The following is a 15,670-nucleotide window of genomic DNA, read 5'->3' as shown; positions in this document are numbered from 1 at the left end:
TTAGTCAAACCAATTTTGATTTTCATAAATTATTGTGTATATGAGCAAATTTTCATGAAACCATTTTTTATTTTCACATTTCATCAGAGCCTCTTTCACATCTTTGATCTGTAGGCTGTAAATCAGAAGATTTAACATGGGAATCACAAGGGTATAAAACAAGGAGGTCATTTTGTCTTCGTCTAGAGAGTAGGAAGTACTTGACCTGAAATACATGAAGAGCAGGGTTCCCTAGAAAATTGCCACAGCAGTTAGGTGGGAGGTGCAGGTGGAGAAAGCCTTGAACCTCCCTTCAGCAAAGTGGACCTTTATCACTGCTGGTATGATGTAACAGTAAGACACAAAAGGACCTGAAAGGGTAATTGGTTCAGCGAAGCCCAAAATGAGAAATATGACTAACTCACTGACCTGTGTATCTGAGCAAGATAGCAAGAGGAGAGGAGGGACGTCACAGAAGAAATGGTTAATTTCATTTGACCCACAGAAGCATAAGTGGAAGGTTAATATTCTGTTTATCAAAGCATCTATAACTTCCACCATATACACCCCAGCCATCAGCAGTGAGCACACCTCGCCAGCCATCCTGACTGTATAAAGCAAGGGGTTGCTAATAGCCACATACCGATCACAGGCCATGACTGCCAACAGTAGCCACTCAGAACCTGCCAAGGGACAGGAGATCAGGAATTGCAGAGCACAGCCATAGAAGGAGATAGATTTGTTCTTGATGAGGACGCCTGCCAGCATCCTGGGTCCAGTGTCTGTGGAATAGCAGAGGTCATTGAAGGAGAGGTGGCTGAGGAAAAACTACATGGGTGTGTGCAGCTGGGAGTCTGTTCTAACTAAAACAATCACACTGAGACTTGCAAGAGGAATAATGAGATAAACAACCAGAAATGTGGTAAATAGAGTCACTTTGATTACAGGGCTACTATTAATTCCCAAGAGAAAGAGTGCAACTTTCCCCATCCATTCTTCTTTATCCTTCTTGTAGAAATGCTCCAGAAATGACTGAGACAATGACAGACCCAAGTTTTCACTCTTTTTGAGACAAAGTATTATCTGTAAACCAGATATAATTCATTTCAGTGCATTTTATTATGAGAAAATAGCCCATACAAATTTCCTCACTGTCTGATTTTAAAAGGTTAAGTGTGGGATAGGAGTTTTGAGAAAGTCTGACTCTAAATTTGGATGTCAACTATGAGGTATGTGACTAGTTGGAACCTTCACTGCTTTATCTCAGCAATCAGTTCTTACTGAAAGCTCATTGCATGTCAAACATAATATGAAAGTAACACTTGAAGACAAGGTTGAAGTATCCAACCTTATATTTTAAAGATACCTATCCAACTATGAATACAAGTGATTATACTTCTTGAGTACTTAAGAATCATAATGTGTTTATTTGTTTGTTTGCTTGTTCAATCGCTAAGACGTTGTCTGGCTCTTTCAACTCAATGTTGAAGCCTACCAGGCTCTTCTGTCCATAGGATTCACCAGGCAAGGACACTGGAGCGGGTTGCCATTTCCTTCTCCAGTGCATCTCCCCAAATCAGGGACCGAACCCCCATCTCCTGAACTACAGGAGGCTTCCTTACCCCTGAGCCACCTGGGGGGGCCTAGTTCACTTATTATTGTGTATTAAATAATGGCAGAATTAACTATCTCTGATTTTGGAAGAATGAACAATATGGTTATTACTGTCTCTGCTCTACTCTTTAATGTAAATATTGAGCATTAGATATATTTTAGTAAAATGTTCTCCAGAAATATTTTGCTGCTTTGCCACATTATTATTACTTACGTGCAGGAGCAGTCTGGTGCCAAAGGACATGTCTCTTGACCAGATAAAGAAAAATTCTAGAAACAAGCAGAAGCAAGACACTTCAGCTTCATCCCTTTAGATTTTAACCTGGCTTGTTCATTCAAAATAGATGGGACAAAAGTAACAAACATATTTGATATGAAGTGAATTCGCTCAGTTGTGTCTGATGCTTTGTGACCCCATGGACTATAGACTACCACGCTTCTCAGCCTGTTGAATTTTTCAGGCAAGAGTACTGGAGTGGGTTGCCATTTCCTTCTACAAGGGATCTTCCTGACCCAGGGATCGAGCCCAGGTCTCCCGCATTGCAAGCAGATGCTTTACCATCTGAGCCACCAGGGAAGCTAGGCTTCTGTTTGTGTGTACGTTTATATGTATGTTCATGTGTGTACTTGTTGTCTCTGCTTTTTAATATGCTGTCTAGGTTGGTCATAAGTTTCCTTCCAAGGAGTAAGCATCTTTCAAATTGCTGCAGTCACCATCTGCAGTGATTTTGGAGTCCCCAAACCCCAAAAAGTCTGCCACTGTTTCCCCATCTATTTTCCATCAAGTGATGGGACTGGATGGGCCATGATCTTAGTTTTCTTGTTGAGCTTTAAGCCAACTTTTTCACTGTCCTCTTTCACTTTCATCAAGATGCTCTTTAGCTCTTCACTTTCTGCCATAAGGGTGGTGTCATCTGTATATCTGAAGTTATTCATATTGATAAATACTGATATGATAAATATTGGTAAATGGCTCATAGCACATTTCTAAAGAGGGAGATATCCAGGGAGGTGAAAAGTTGCAGTTTCTGTCTTTAACACAGAACTTTGTGCTTATTGAATTGTTGAACATTCATATCACTATTTTTTTTTACAAATATAGTTATACAGCCAATGACCCGTATGTATATCTATGTTTTCTACACTGAACATATACTCAAATCTATCATTTGATTGTTATGTCATATTTGATCTTAAGTATTTCAGTGGCAGGGGCTTCTCTGATGTCTCAGAAAATAAACAATCCACCTGCAATGCAGGAGACACGGAAGATCTCTTGGAGGAGGAAATGGCATGTCACTCCAGTGTTCTCGCCTAGAGAATTCCATGGATAGAGGGGCCTGGCGGGCTCCACGGGGCCACAAAGAATCAAACACGCCTGAGCAACTAGGCGCACACACACATTTCAGGGGCAGGGATGACGGATCAAGATGCAGGAACGTGACTGCAGCAGAAGTCCACTGACGGGGCTCCCAGGGCGCAGTGGTGAGGAATATGCCTGTCAGTGCAGGGGACACAGAGACACGAGTTCAGCCCCTTGGTGGGGAAGGTCCCCTGGAGGAGGAAATGGCCACCCACTCCAGTATTCTCACCAGGAGAGGTCCATGAACAGACGAGCCTGGCAGGATATAGTTCATGGTGCCACAAGAGTCGGACACAACTCAGTGACTGAGTACACAAACCCACATTAGCCTTCTACACACTGTCGTTGATAACAATGCAGTTGTATGACGACATTTTTAAATCAGTCATTGGTGGATATATGAGATACAAGTGACGTAAGAAGGGGAGTATAGTGATGAGGATCGAAGCAGACAGGGTAGAACACACCAAAGTCTTTAGTGTAGACTTCTTATTTTGCAAAATCTCAAGATAGAGGAGTTATTATACATTCTTTTTTTTTTTTTTTTTTTTTTTAATTTATTTTTTTTTAAATATTATTTTATTAGTTGGAGGCCAATCACTTTACAACATTTCAGTGGGTTTTGTCATACATTGACATGAATCAGCCATACAGTTACACGTATTCCCCATCCCTATCCCCCCTCCCACCTCCCTCTCCACCCGACTCCTCAGGGTCCTCCCAGTGCACCAGGCCCGAGCACCTGACTCATGTATCCCACCTGGGCTGGTGGTCCGTTTCACCATAGATAATATACATGCTGTTTTTTCAAAACATCCCACCCTCACGTTCTCCCCCAGAGTTCAAAAGTCTGTTCTGTACTTCTGTGTCACTTTTTCTGTTTTGCATATAGGGTTATCGCCACCATCTATCTAAATTCCGTATATATGTGTTAGTATACTGTAATGTTCTTTATCTTTCTGGCTTACTTCACTCTGTATAATGGGCTCCAGTTTCATCCATCTCATTAGAACTGATTCAAATGAATTCCTTTTAACGGCTGAGTAATACTCCATGGTGTATATGTACCACAGCTTCCTTATCCATTCATCTGCTGATGGGCATCTGGGTTGCTTCCATGTCCTGGCTATTATAAACAGTGCTGCAATGAACATTGGGGTGCACGTGTCTCTTTCAGATCTGGATTCCTCAGTGTGTATGCCTAGAAGTGGTATTGCTGGGTCATATGGCAGTTCTATTTCCAGTTTTTTAAGAAATCTCCACACTGTTTTCCATAGTGGCTGTACTAGTTTGCATTCCCACCAACAGTGTAAGAGGGTTCCCTTTTCTCCACACCCTCTCCAGCATTTATTGCTTGTAGACTTTTGGATAGCAGCCATCCTGACTGGCGTGTAATGGTACCTCATTGTGGTTTTGATTTGCATTTCTCTGATGATGAGTGATGTTGAGCATCTTTTCATGTGTTTGTTAGCCATCTGTATGTCTTCTTTGGAGAAATGTCTGTTTAGTTCTTTGGCCCATTTTTTGATTGGGTCGTTTATTTTTCTGGAATTGAGCTTCAGGAGTTGCTTGTATATTTTTGAGATTAATCCTTTGTCTGTTTCCTCATTTGTTATTATTTTCTCCCAATCTGAGGGCTGTCTTTTCACCTTACTTATAGTTTCCTTTGTTGTGCAAAAGCTTTTAATTTTCATTAGGTCCCATTTGTTTATTTTTGCTTTTATTTCCAATATTCTGGGAGGTGGGTCATAGAAGATCTTGCTGTGATTTATGTCGGAGAGTGTTTTGCCTATGTTCTCCTCTAGGAGTTTTATAGTTTCTGGTCTTACATTTAGATCTTTAATCCATTTTGAGTTTATTTTTGTGTATGGTGTTAGAAAGTGTTCTAGTTTCATTCTTTTACAAGTGGTTGACCAGTTTTCCCAGCACCACTTGTTAAAGAGATTGTCTTTTTTCCATTGTATATCCTTGCCTCCTTTGTCAAAGATGAGGTGTCCATAGGTTCGTGGATTTATCTCTGGGCTTTCTATTCTATTCCATTGATCTATATTTCTGTCTTTGTGCCAGTACCATACTGTCTTGATGACTGTGGCTTTGTAGTAGAGTCTGAAGTCAGGCAGGTTGATTCCTCCAGTTCCATTCTTCTTTCTCAAGATTACTTTGGCTATTCGAGGTTTTTTGTATTTCCATACAAATTGTGAAATTATTTGTTCTAGTTCTGTGAAAAATACCGTTGGTAACTTGATAGGGATTGCATTGAATCTATAGATTGCTTTGGGTAGAATAGCCATTTTGATAATATTGATTCTTCCAATCCATGAGCACGGTATGTTTCTCCATCTGTTTGTGTCCTCTTTGATTTCTTTCATCAGTGTTTTATAGTTTTCTATGTATAGGTCTTTTCTTTCTTTAGGTAGATATACTCCTAAGTATTTTATTCTTTTTGTTGCAATGGTGAATGGTATTGTTTCCTTAATTCCTCTTTCTGTTTTTTCATTGTTAGTGTATAGGAATGCAAGGGATTTCTGTGTGTTAATTTTATATCCTGCAACTTTACTATATTCATTGATTAGCTCTAGTAATTTTCTGGAAGAGTCTTTAGGGTTTTCTATGTAGAGGATCATGTCATCTGCAAACAGCGAGAGTTTCACTTCTTCTTTTCCTATCTGGATTCCTTTTATGTCTTTTTCTGCTCTGATTGCTGTGGCCAAAACTTCCAACACTATGTTGAATAGTAGTGGTGAGAGTGGGCATCCTTGTCTTGTTCCTGATTTCAGAGGAAATGCTTTCAATTTTTCACCATTGAGGGTGATGCTTGCTGTGGGTTTGTCATATATAGCTTTTATTATGTTGAGGTATGTCCCTTCTATTCCTGCTTTCTGGAGAGTTTTAATCATAAATGAGTGTTGAATTTTGTCAAAGGCTTTCTCTGCATCTATTGAGATAATCATATGGTTTTTATCTTTCAATATGTTAATGTGGTGTATTTCGTTGATTGATTTGCGGATATTAAAGAATCCTTGCATTCCTGGGATAAAGCCCACTTGGTCATGGTGTATGATTTTTTTAATATGTTGTTGGATTCTGTTTGCTAGAATTTTGTTAAGGATTTTTGCATCTATGTTCATCAGTGATATTGGCCTGTAGTTTTCTTTTTTTGTGGCATCTTTGTCTGGTTTTGGAATTAGGGTGATGGTGGCCTCATAGAATGAGTTTGGAAGTTTACCTTCTTCTGCAATTTTCTGGAAGAGTTTGAGTAAGATAGGTGTTAGCTCTTCTCTAAATTTTTGGTAGAATTCAGCTGTGAAGCCATCTGGTCCATATACATTCTTGTGTATTTTTTTTATTTTAGTTATTGATTCTTAAAGTAATTTTCCCATAATTCGTTATTCAGCCATGCAAATTCTCAGAAAGGCAGAATCAGTCAGTAGATTCCATTGTTGGCCTTCCATTTAATGGGCTTAATTTTTTTCATTTTTATACCACAAAGTATATCTAATAAAATGGTCCCATTTTAGATGAAATTAGTCTTTAGATACTATAATAAATTTACATCATGTAGGTGAAAGTCAGTTTTTCATAGCAATCTATTGACACTCTATTTTGCTTTGAATTTAATACACTTCAATGTTTTTCTGCCACATTTTTGCTCATAAGCAGCAATTCCAAAAGAGTTTGGGCAAATCAATGAAATACATTAGAGATAGATTTGAAGCTTTTATCTGAATCAAGAATTTTCTGTAGGTTTTTATTCACTGTGTGATCTTTGCCTAAAATGCCATAATGTTGAACAAAGGCCTGCCTGAGTAACAGAGGCATTTTTTAGACTTTACTTATATCTAGAATGTTTTCACATAAGAAAATTTTATAGGGCAGTTTGAAAACCTAAAACATCAGTGGCTTTTAGCTTTATAATTTTAATAGATAATTAAGAATGTCTTTCAGTCTTGTAAGGTTGTTCAAATATATGACAACATCCACACTTTCTCAACAAAAAGATTTAGCTCTAGCCTTCAAGAAACAAAAACAAAAAGGTCAACACTCAGTAAACTAAGATCATGGCATTTGGTCCCATTACTTCATGGCAAATAGATGGGGAAACAGTGGAAACAGTGGCTGACTATATTTTATTTGGGCTCCAAAATCACTGCAGATGGTGACTGCAGCCACGAAATTAAAAGACACTTACTCCATGGAAGGAAAGTTATGATCAACCTAGACAGCATATTAAAAAGTAGAGACATTACTTTACCAGCAAAGGTCTGTCTAGTCAAGGCTATGGTTTTTCCAGTGGTCATGTATGGATGTGAGAGTTGGACTGTGAAGAAAGTTGAGTGCTTTTGAACTATGGTGTTGGAGAAGACTCTTGAGAGTCCCTTGGACTGCAAGGAGATCCAACCCGTTCATGCTAAAGGAGATCAGTCCTGGGTGTTCATTGGAAGGACTGATGCTGAAGCTGAAACTCCAGTATTTTGGCCACCTGATGCGAACAGATGACTCACTGGAAAAGTCCCTGATGTTGGAGAAAATTGAGAGCAGAAGGAAAAGAGGGCATCAGAGGATGAGATGGCTGGATGGCGTCACTGATGCCATGAATGTGAACTTGTGCAAACTCTGGGAGATGGTGAGGGACAGGGAGGTCTGGTGTGCTACAGACCATGGGGCTGCAAAGGGTCAGACACAACTGAGCGACTGAACAACAATAATGACAGCATGATGATGCACGATACTAATGTCCTGTCCTTTGGTGTTTATAACGATACTAATGTCCTGTCCTTCTTTCCTTCCTTTTATCCAAGCTGTATTCAGTTAAAATTGACAAATAGTACATATAAGGTATTGAAAATGAAGCTCTGATTTATTGTGAAATGGTCACCACAGTATGGTTAATAAATGATTCATTAATTTATACAGTTAACATTTTGAGTATGTGTATAATGAGGACCATTAAGATCTACTCTCCTGGCAAATTTCAAGTTTATAACACAGAATTAGTACCTAGAGTTGTCATATACATTGGATCTCCAGAACTTATTCACTGAATAATAGTAAGCTTGGTCATTATTACTGATTTTGCCCACCTTTGAGACCCTGGAAAAAGCGATCCATCTACTCTCTAATTCTATGAGTTTGAACTTTTAAGATTCAACATATATGTGAAACTCTATAGTATTTACCTTTATCTGTCTGCCTATTTTAGTCAGCATAATATATTTATGGTTCTTCCATATGTGGTAAACAAAGCTTCTTGAATTCTAAAAGACACAGTCTTGTCCCTCTCAAGACCCATCTAGTTGTCAGATCCTCTGCCCACTATCATTTTATCTCTCAAATAGAATAATTATTAGATCTAAGACTGAATATATCGATCAAAAGATACACTAGTTTTAGATTTCATCTTGGATTTAAAATCCTCATTTTTTTCTTTCATAATGATTTTCAGATTTCTTATAAGTTATATAGCTATTTAATCAATTAATGATTTTTATTAGCATTAGCTTATATTCATTAGTATAGAAAGTACAGTATATGCCATAGAACATAAAGAGACTCGAAGATTTCTGAGGAAATACAATAATTCTTAAGGTAGCTGAAATATTATTCAAACAAAAACATAAGTCAGCAAAACTTGAAAAACGTAGAAAATTCTGGAAAGTTTTCATCAAAGGGAAAGAGCCATATGCAAATTCTTGATACATGAAGCATGCAATATTTCAGAACTTAAATATTTCTAAAACTTAGACTTAATAACAACAAATTGTCATCTGGACTATTTAAGACAACTTTGTTTCTCTTGCATCACGCAGTATAAGTTTATAAAAACAAAAACCACAATATGTGTGTACTTGTGACTATAAGAGTGTGTGAAATATAAACCTTTAAAATCATATTTAAAGTTTCAGTTTTTCCAGGGCCTGTTTCACATCCTTGTTCCTTAGGCTGTAAATCAGAGGGTTTAACGTGGGAATCACGAGGGTGTAAAACAACGAGGACGTTTTGTCTTCATCTAGAGAGTAGGATGAACTCGGCCTGAAATACATGAAAAATACAGTTCCCTGGAAAATTGCCACAGCAGTTAGGTGGGAGGCGCAGGTGGAGAAAGCTTTGAACCTCCCTTCAGCAGAGTGGATCTTCAAGACTGATAGGATGATATAACAATAAGAGACAAGGACTCCTGAAATGGAGGTCAGTTCAACACAGCCAAAAAAAATGAATAATGCCAATTCATTGACCCGTATATCAGAGCAGGAAAGGGAGAGAAGTGGAGGTAAGTCACAAAAAAAGTGGTTAATCACATTTGACCCACAAAAGCATAAGCGGAATGCTAATACCGTGTGTATCAAAGTATCTGTCATTCCCAGCAGGTAAACCCCCGCCATGAGCAGGGAGCACAGCCTGCTGGACATGCTGACCGCGTAGAGCAAGGGGCTGCTGATGGCCTTGTACCGGTCATAGGCCATCACTGCCAGCAGGAGACACTCACAATCTATAAAGCTAGAGAAGACCAAAAATTGCAGAGCACAGCCATAGAAGGAGATTGATCTCTTTTTGGCTAAAAGGTCCACCAGCATCTTGGGGCCAATGGCTGTGGAATAGCAGAGGTCACAGAAGGAGAGGTGGCTGAGGAAGAAGTACATGGGTGTGTGAAGCTGGGGATCCATCCTAATTAAAATAATCATTCCGAGATTTGCCAAAAGGTTAATGAGATAGATAATAAAAAACATGATAAATAAGATCATCTTAACTTCAGGCTTATCCGTAATTCCCCACAATGTGAACTCAGTTAAGGATGAGCAATTTCCTCTTTTCATTCTTCTGTCTTCTTGTCTAAACTTTAGAGGAAATGAACAAGAAAATGACACACATAAGGGAACCACTTCGGGGCATTCACAAAATATCTGCAGGGAAGAACACAATTTATTTCTGCAATGGTCTTTTCAAAATATGTTCAGCCTGGTGTTTCTAACATCAGTGTTTTTTGCACACTATTTTGAAGATGTGATGAAATATCAGTTCATCCAAATATCCTTCTTGATACAAGGAAGGTAGCGCTCAGAGAAACTGAAGAGCTCATGACAGCAACCAGTCAATCCTAGAGGAAATCGGCCCTGCTTATTCATTGGAAGGACCGACTGATGCTGAAGCTGAAGCTCCAATACTTTGGCCACCTGTTGCAAAGAACCAACTCATTAGAAAAGATCCTATTGCTGGGAAAGACTGAAGGCAAAAGAAGAGGCAGCAGAAGATGCGATGGTTCGATAGCATCAACAACTCAGCTGACGTAGATTTGAACAAACTCTAAGAGACAGTGAAGGACAAGGAGGCCTAGAGTGCGGCAGTCCACGGGGTCACAAAGAGTCAGAATGACTTAGTGACGGCACAGCAACAACATGGACAGTAACATACCTCAGGAATTACATCTGGATTTACACAGAAGTTTCTCAACTGCCTAGCTCGGCTATTTTTATTATTATCAGATTGAAAGCAATACCTCTTTAAAGAATGCCCGTTGATAAAGTCATTTTCTGAGTGTGTGCCCGAATGCGTTCCCTGATGCTAAACTCTGTTTGACTCGTTGCGTCCTCATGGACTGCAGCCCTCCAGGCTCCGTGTCTACGGGATTTTCCAGGCAAGATTCTTATCCCATGGAGAAGAAGCCTGGTGAGCTGCAGTTCGTGAGGTCGCAAGGAGTGAGACAGGACTTAGCGACAGAGCATACACTCAGAAAATGACTAAGTCAGTGGGCCTTCTTTAAGGAGGTATTGCTATCTACCTGATAAAAATAAAAAATATCCGAGATAGATAGCTGAGAAACTTCTATTTCTAGATGTTGTTCCTAACTTAACTACTGCCATAAGCTCTTTAATTTCTCTGAGCACTGTATCTTTGTATTGAGAAGGATATTTAGATGAATTGACATCTCGTTACATTGCCAAGGCGGTGTGGAAAAAACACTGATGCTAGAGACAGCAGGCTGAAAGCATATGGCTGACCACTTACTATGCTGGAAAAGCTCCTTGGATACAAGCATTTATTTTCATCATCATATGGCACATAAAACATAATTTAAAATATTAATTGTTAGTTTTACAATCTCTTAGTACACCATACACTGATAACAATGAAAATAATTGCTATTGATCCTAGTCTTTAGTGTTTAGTGAGACATGAAATAAGTAACATTGAAACCTTCTCTAAAAATCTGTCACTGCTTTGCCACACGACTTATTATCTATTTATAGAGTTTCTGCTGCCAAAGGAGGAGTCTCTTGAACAAAGAAAAATGCTAAAATGAAGTGAAAACCACAGAATCTAACACCTACTATTGCATCCCTTTGGATTTTAATGGACTTTTGTATTATAAGAGTGGAAATAGGTTTAGGGACAATAAATGCCTCTGCGATACATAGGTTTCTCTGTCTAGTATGTATGCATTATGTGTCTGTCATACATTTGCATGCAGATTACATGTCTCCGATGTATATGAGAACAGTGTGTGCGTAAGGAATTCTTTCTTTTGACCTTAGTAGCTATGGGGCTTCACATTAAGATGAATGTGCACAGTTTAATTTTTAAATTCACTCGTACATTATATTTTAAATAAAAGAGAACAAACCCACCAAGCCCCCTTTAAATTCACCTATATGCTACTCTGATTATAAAAGGAGTAATATCTTTCCTATAAACCAGAATCAAAATAAATTAATTTAATAGTTATATTATGGATTTTAACAAGCACAGAATCTGCCAGCTCTGAGAAGAAAATATTGTTCCTGAACATTAAATTACAGAATGTATTCAACTGAGTAAACAGGTATAAAATGTTTTATTTATAAATTGATTTTTCTCCAAATGGGAATATTTCTGTCCTATGTTCTTTAAATCAGGACCTCAAAACTTACCTGAGATGAGCTGGTTTTAGGTAGCTGAGCAGTAAGCAGATAGCATTTTATTTTACCAGGTACTTTGGGACTTAAATCCCTGGGCCACTGCCTCTGGGTATTGTCACTGTACAACCGTCATTAATTATGTTTCTGCTTCTGCATGTTGCCTCATGAATTCAGGGACAAATTTAACACAGGATGACCTTGTATACATCAATATTGTTACTAAATTAATCTAGCAAAAGGGGGGCTTCCCTCATAGCTCAGTTTGGTAAAGAATCTGCCAGGAGACCCGGGTTTGATTCCTGGGTTGGGAAGATCCCTGGAGAAGGAAATGGCAACCCACTCCAGTACTCTTGTCTGGAAAATCCCATGGACAGAGGAGCCTGGCAAGCTACAGTCCATGGGGTCCCAAGGGTTGTAAATGACTTAGTGACTAAACCACCACCACCAAGGATGAAGCAGTGTGAGCTAATATAAAGAGAAATGTTTCCATAATATATGAAGAAAATATTTAAAATATTTAGAAACCTTGTACATATGACAAAGAACTTGTATCCAAATATACGAACTTTAATCAATAGTAAGAAATAAAAAACAAACAAAAAAAGTGAGCAAAAAAATAAAAAAATTGAACAAATACTCAACAAGATAACAAATAAGCAAGAGGTTAATGCTTAAGAATTTCATTCTTATGTGAATCAGTGGTATTAAGGCAATGGCAATAAAGCCACAATAAGATAAGATGACCTAAATGTTAATGGGCTGAAATTAAATACTGATCATAACTAATTTTCTGTTTCATCTGAATTCTCATTTGTGAAATACACAGGATTTCTTATCAGTTTGGGTGTTTTCTCAGTTCTTTTCAGTTTTTTTGTTTGTTTGTTTTTCTAATTTTTTCCTTATAAATCTGAGAAATTATTTATGCTAAAATCCATAAATGTAGTACCTATATAATTTTGTAAAAGTGATTCTTAATGTCAATTTTTAAAAATGCCTTTGTATATGTCATTGTCATTCTTGCCTATGAGGAGCTCAACACTAAAATGCCACCTGTAACCTGTGGAGATATCATTGAGGCAAATCTCAAACCACAATATAATTGCTAATAATTTTCCACTAAAATTAAGAAGGGTTCCCAGGTGGCTCAGTGGTAAAGAATCCAACTACCAATGCAGGAGTCTCAGGAGACATATGTTTGATCCCTGGGTCAGGAAGACCCCCAGAGGAGGAAATGGCATCCCACTCCAGTATTCTTGCCTGGAAAATTCCATGGACAGAGGAGCCTGGCGGGCTACAGTCCCAGGGGTTGCAAAGAGTTGGACATGACTGAGCATGCACACACACACACATACACACTCACAGAATCAAGAAACTGATTATGTTTCAAAAGTGTTTTTCTATCATTATTTACTTCTCTGTTACACATATGGTGTATGTACAATTGTTCTCAATCCCCTAATTCTACTCCTATCCAAATTAATTTTTCCCTCAGGTACATCCCAGTCTTCAGGGAAGCAAAAATCCCTTGGGTTGCATTTTGTTCAGCCAGAAGCAAGTGTTAATTTTTTAACAGGCCTGCTCCTCAAAAACACGTGGACTAACATCCTTTCTATCTTCCCCCATATAACAGTTTAAACCCAAGTTTGGGTAGCTACATTATTAATTGCAAGGTGGGTAACCTAATATATCTCCCAATGGGATTGGTGCTTCATTAAAAATGGAGATTTTAAGTAATCAAAGAACATCTTAATGAGAAAATGTATGCTTCAGATAAAATGAGGGACAAAAAGGTCATTATTTGGGTTTTTCCTGGTGCCTCTGCTGACATGAAAACAATTTTATGTCATCAAACACTACCCAAAGATGACCTTTTTCAGAATATAATGGTCAGTTCCCCCAACCTTGAGTAGAATGACAGAGAGCTCACTGCATGGTCCAGGTCAAAGTCCAGGAGCGACCCCCGCTGCAGAGAGGGTGACCGGGAGGGTCGAGGGGTGGACGGATGCAGTACTGTCCTACAAGCAAGGCAGCGTTTTCAGTGATACAGAGACCGAGGATTTCCTGAGATGCTCTGGTGATTATGCTCACCTCAGTTTCACCGTTGTAGCCGCGCGTTCCGGGAAACAAACTCACTCAGAAGGACAATGCAGATCGTGGAGTGCAGTTTATTACACCGGCGGGCCCAAGGCAGAGTCTGCTCTTAGACGAGGGCCCCGACCAGCACTTGTGAAAATCTTTTATGCCCCATGTGTACGTGTCCGAACCCACCAGCCCAAATTCCTTGAGACTTACATAAACTAAGGAAGGGTAAATAAAATCCCAATAACCCCATGTGCCATGTGCTCAGGCAGTTAAACAATTAACCAATAATCAATAAGCCTGAGGTTACACTCTGATAGGTACAGAAAAATGTATGGCCTGTCTGGAGGAAGGGGTGATTAGTGTATGTGTTCTCTTAGGCGAGGAGTAACCTGGATACGATCTTCAAGATTCCCCTGTCTGGGGCGGGGGTGTGGGGGTCTTATCCTTCTGTTGTCATTTCCATATACATTAAACTCAGAGTTCAGAATCCATTGGAGAGGTGGCCGAGCCTGATCAGCATGGATAGGCCTACGATGGAGTCCAGGCCCTATGAATTCCTTCTTCATCATAAATCTATATGAACAATCATTTTATATAAGAACATTTTAGACTTAAAAATAAATATTATTATTTTTTATAATCTCATAGAGAAAAAAGTAAAGAGGGTGGTTTTAAAGTATAATATAAATACAGAAAAAAATTTCTATCTAAAAATGCAGACTGCAAAAAATCTTTCAAAAATAGAAAGATTCCTGCACCCAGAACCAAAAAAAAAAAAAAAAAAAAAATTACTAGATTCTCAGAAACTGTCCCTACATCCATAGAAATTGATTTTCCATATGATATGTGAGTTTGTTTATTTTTAAGGTACATAGTTGAGATCATACAGATTTTACACTTTTATGTCTGACATTTTTCACTGAAGATTATGTTTGTGAAGTTTTGCCATGCTCTTGTATGAAGTTATTCTTTCTCATTGCTGTGTACTTTTCCAGCATACAAACTTATCATAAACTCATTTGTCTAATCTAAAGCAGTAGTCAGTAAACTTGACCTGTTAAGTTTTGTTGGAGCTGTGACACACCATTTATTCATGTATTATGGATGGCTACTTTTGTGATAGAGGACAAAACAGTTTAGATATACCAAGATTTTATGGTCTACAAACCCTAAAATATACACTATTAAATACTTTCAGAAAAGTATGTCAAGTCTTGATCTAATGTGTTAAAAGAAATGAGTTGCTTTTGGTGTTACACTATTGTAAATAATACAATGGTGAACATGTCTATACATGCCTTTTGGGTGCATATTCACTCTGTACTCTTGGACATACTTCTAGGAATAACGTTTTTGGTCCTAGGACATTTATGCGTCCAGCTATAGGAGACTCAGACATAGAATTTTACCAAGTGCAGTGTCAAATCTCAATCTACTGTCAAGGCATAAAAACCGGTTGTTTCACATCCTCAACAGTAGTAGATACTTGTTTACTATTTGGTATGTAAACAAGTACTTTTTGCCATTTGGTAAATGTCAACACAACTGTTAACATTTTATTTCACTTCCGTTTACTTCAGTACTAATAAAGTTGGATATCTATCCACTTCTTTTTTTTTTTTTTTTAATTTATTTTTTTATTTTTCAGTGGGTTTTGTCATACATTGATATGAATCAGCCATAGAGCTACACGAATTCCCCATCCCGGTCTCCCATCCCACCTCCCTCTCCACCCGATTCC

General features: G+C 38.3%; 1 protein-coding gene and 1 pseudogene across 1 annotated transcript; both read right to left on the bottom strand.

The window, feature by feature from the left end:
• On the bottom strand, positions 1–969 carry LOC136175597 (olfactory receptor-like protein OLF2; annotated as a pseudogene).
• A 7,878-nt stretch (positions 970–8,847) lies between these two features.
• On the bottom strand, positions 8,848–12,531 carry LOC136174806 (olfactory receptor 5W2-like). Its single transcript, XM_065945021.1, has 2 exons — positions 12,519–12,531; positions 8,848–9,779 (listed from the first exon to the last, which is right to left on the bottom strand). Exons 1-2 carry the CDS (start codon positions 12,529–12,531, stop codon positions 8,848–8,850), a joined length of 945 nt encoding a protein of 314 aa, XP_065801093.1.
• Between the last annotated feature and the right edge of the window lie 3,139 nt (positions 12,532–15,670).

This window comes from Muntiacus reevesi, chromosome 9, assembly GCF_963930625.1.
Source record: "Muntiacus reevesi chromosome 9, mMunRee1.1, whole genome shotgun sequence".
In the NCBI taxonomy this organism is placed as follows: domain Eukaryota; kingdom Metazoa; phylum Chordata; class Mammalia; order Artiodactyla; family Cervidae; genus Muntiacus; species Muntiacus reevesi.
Note: the sequence above shows the minus strand (reverse complement) of the source record. Positions and strands in the feature narration are given on the sequence as shown.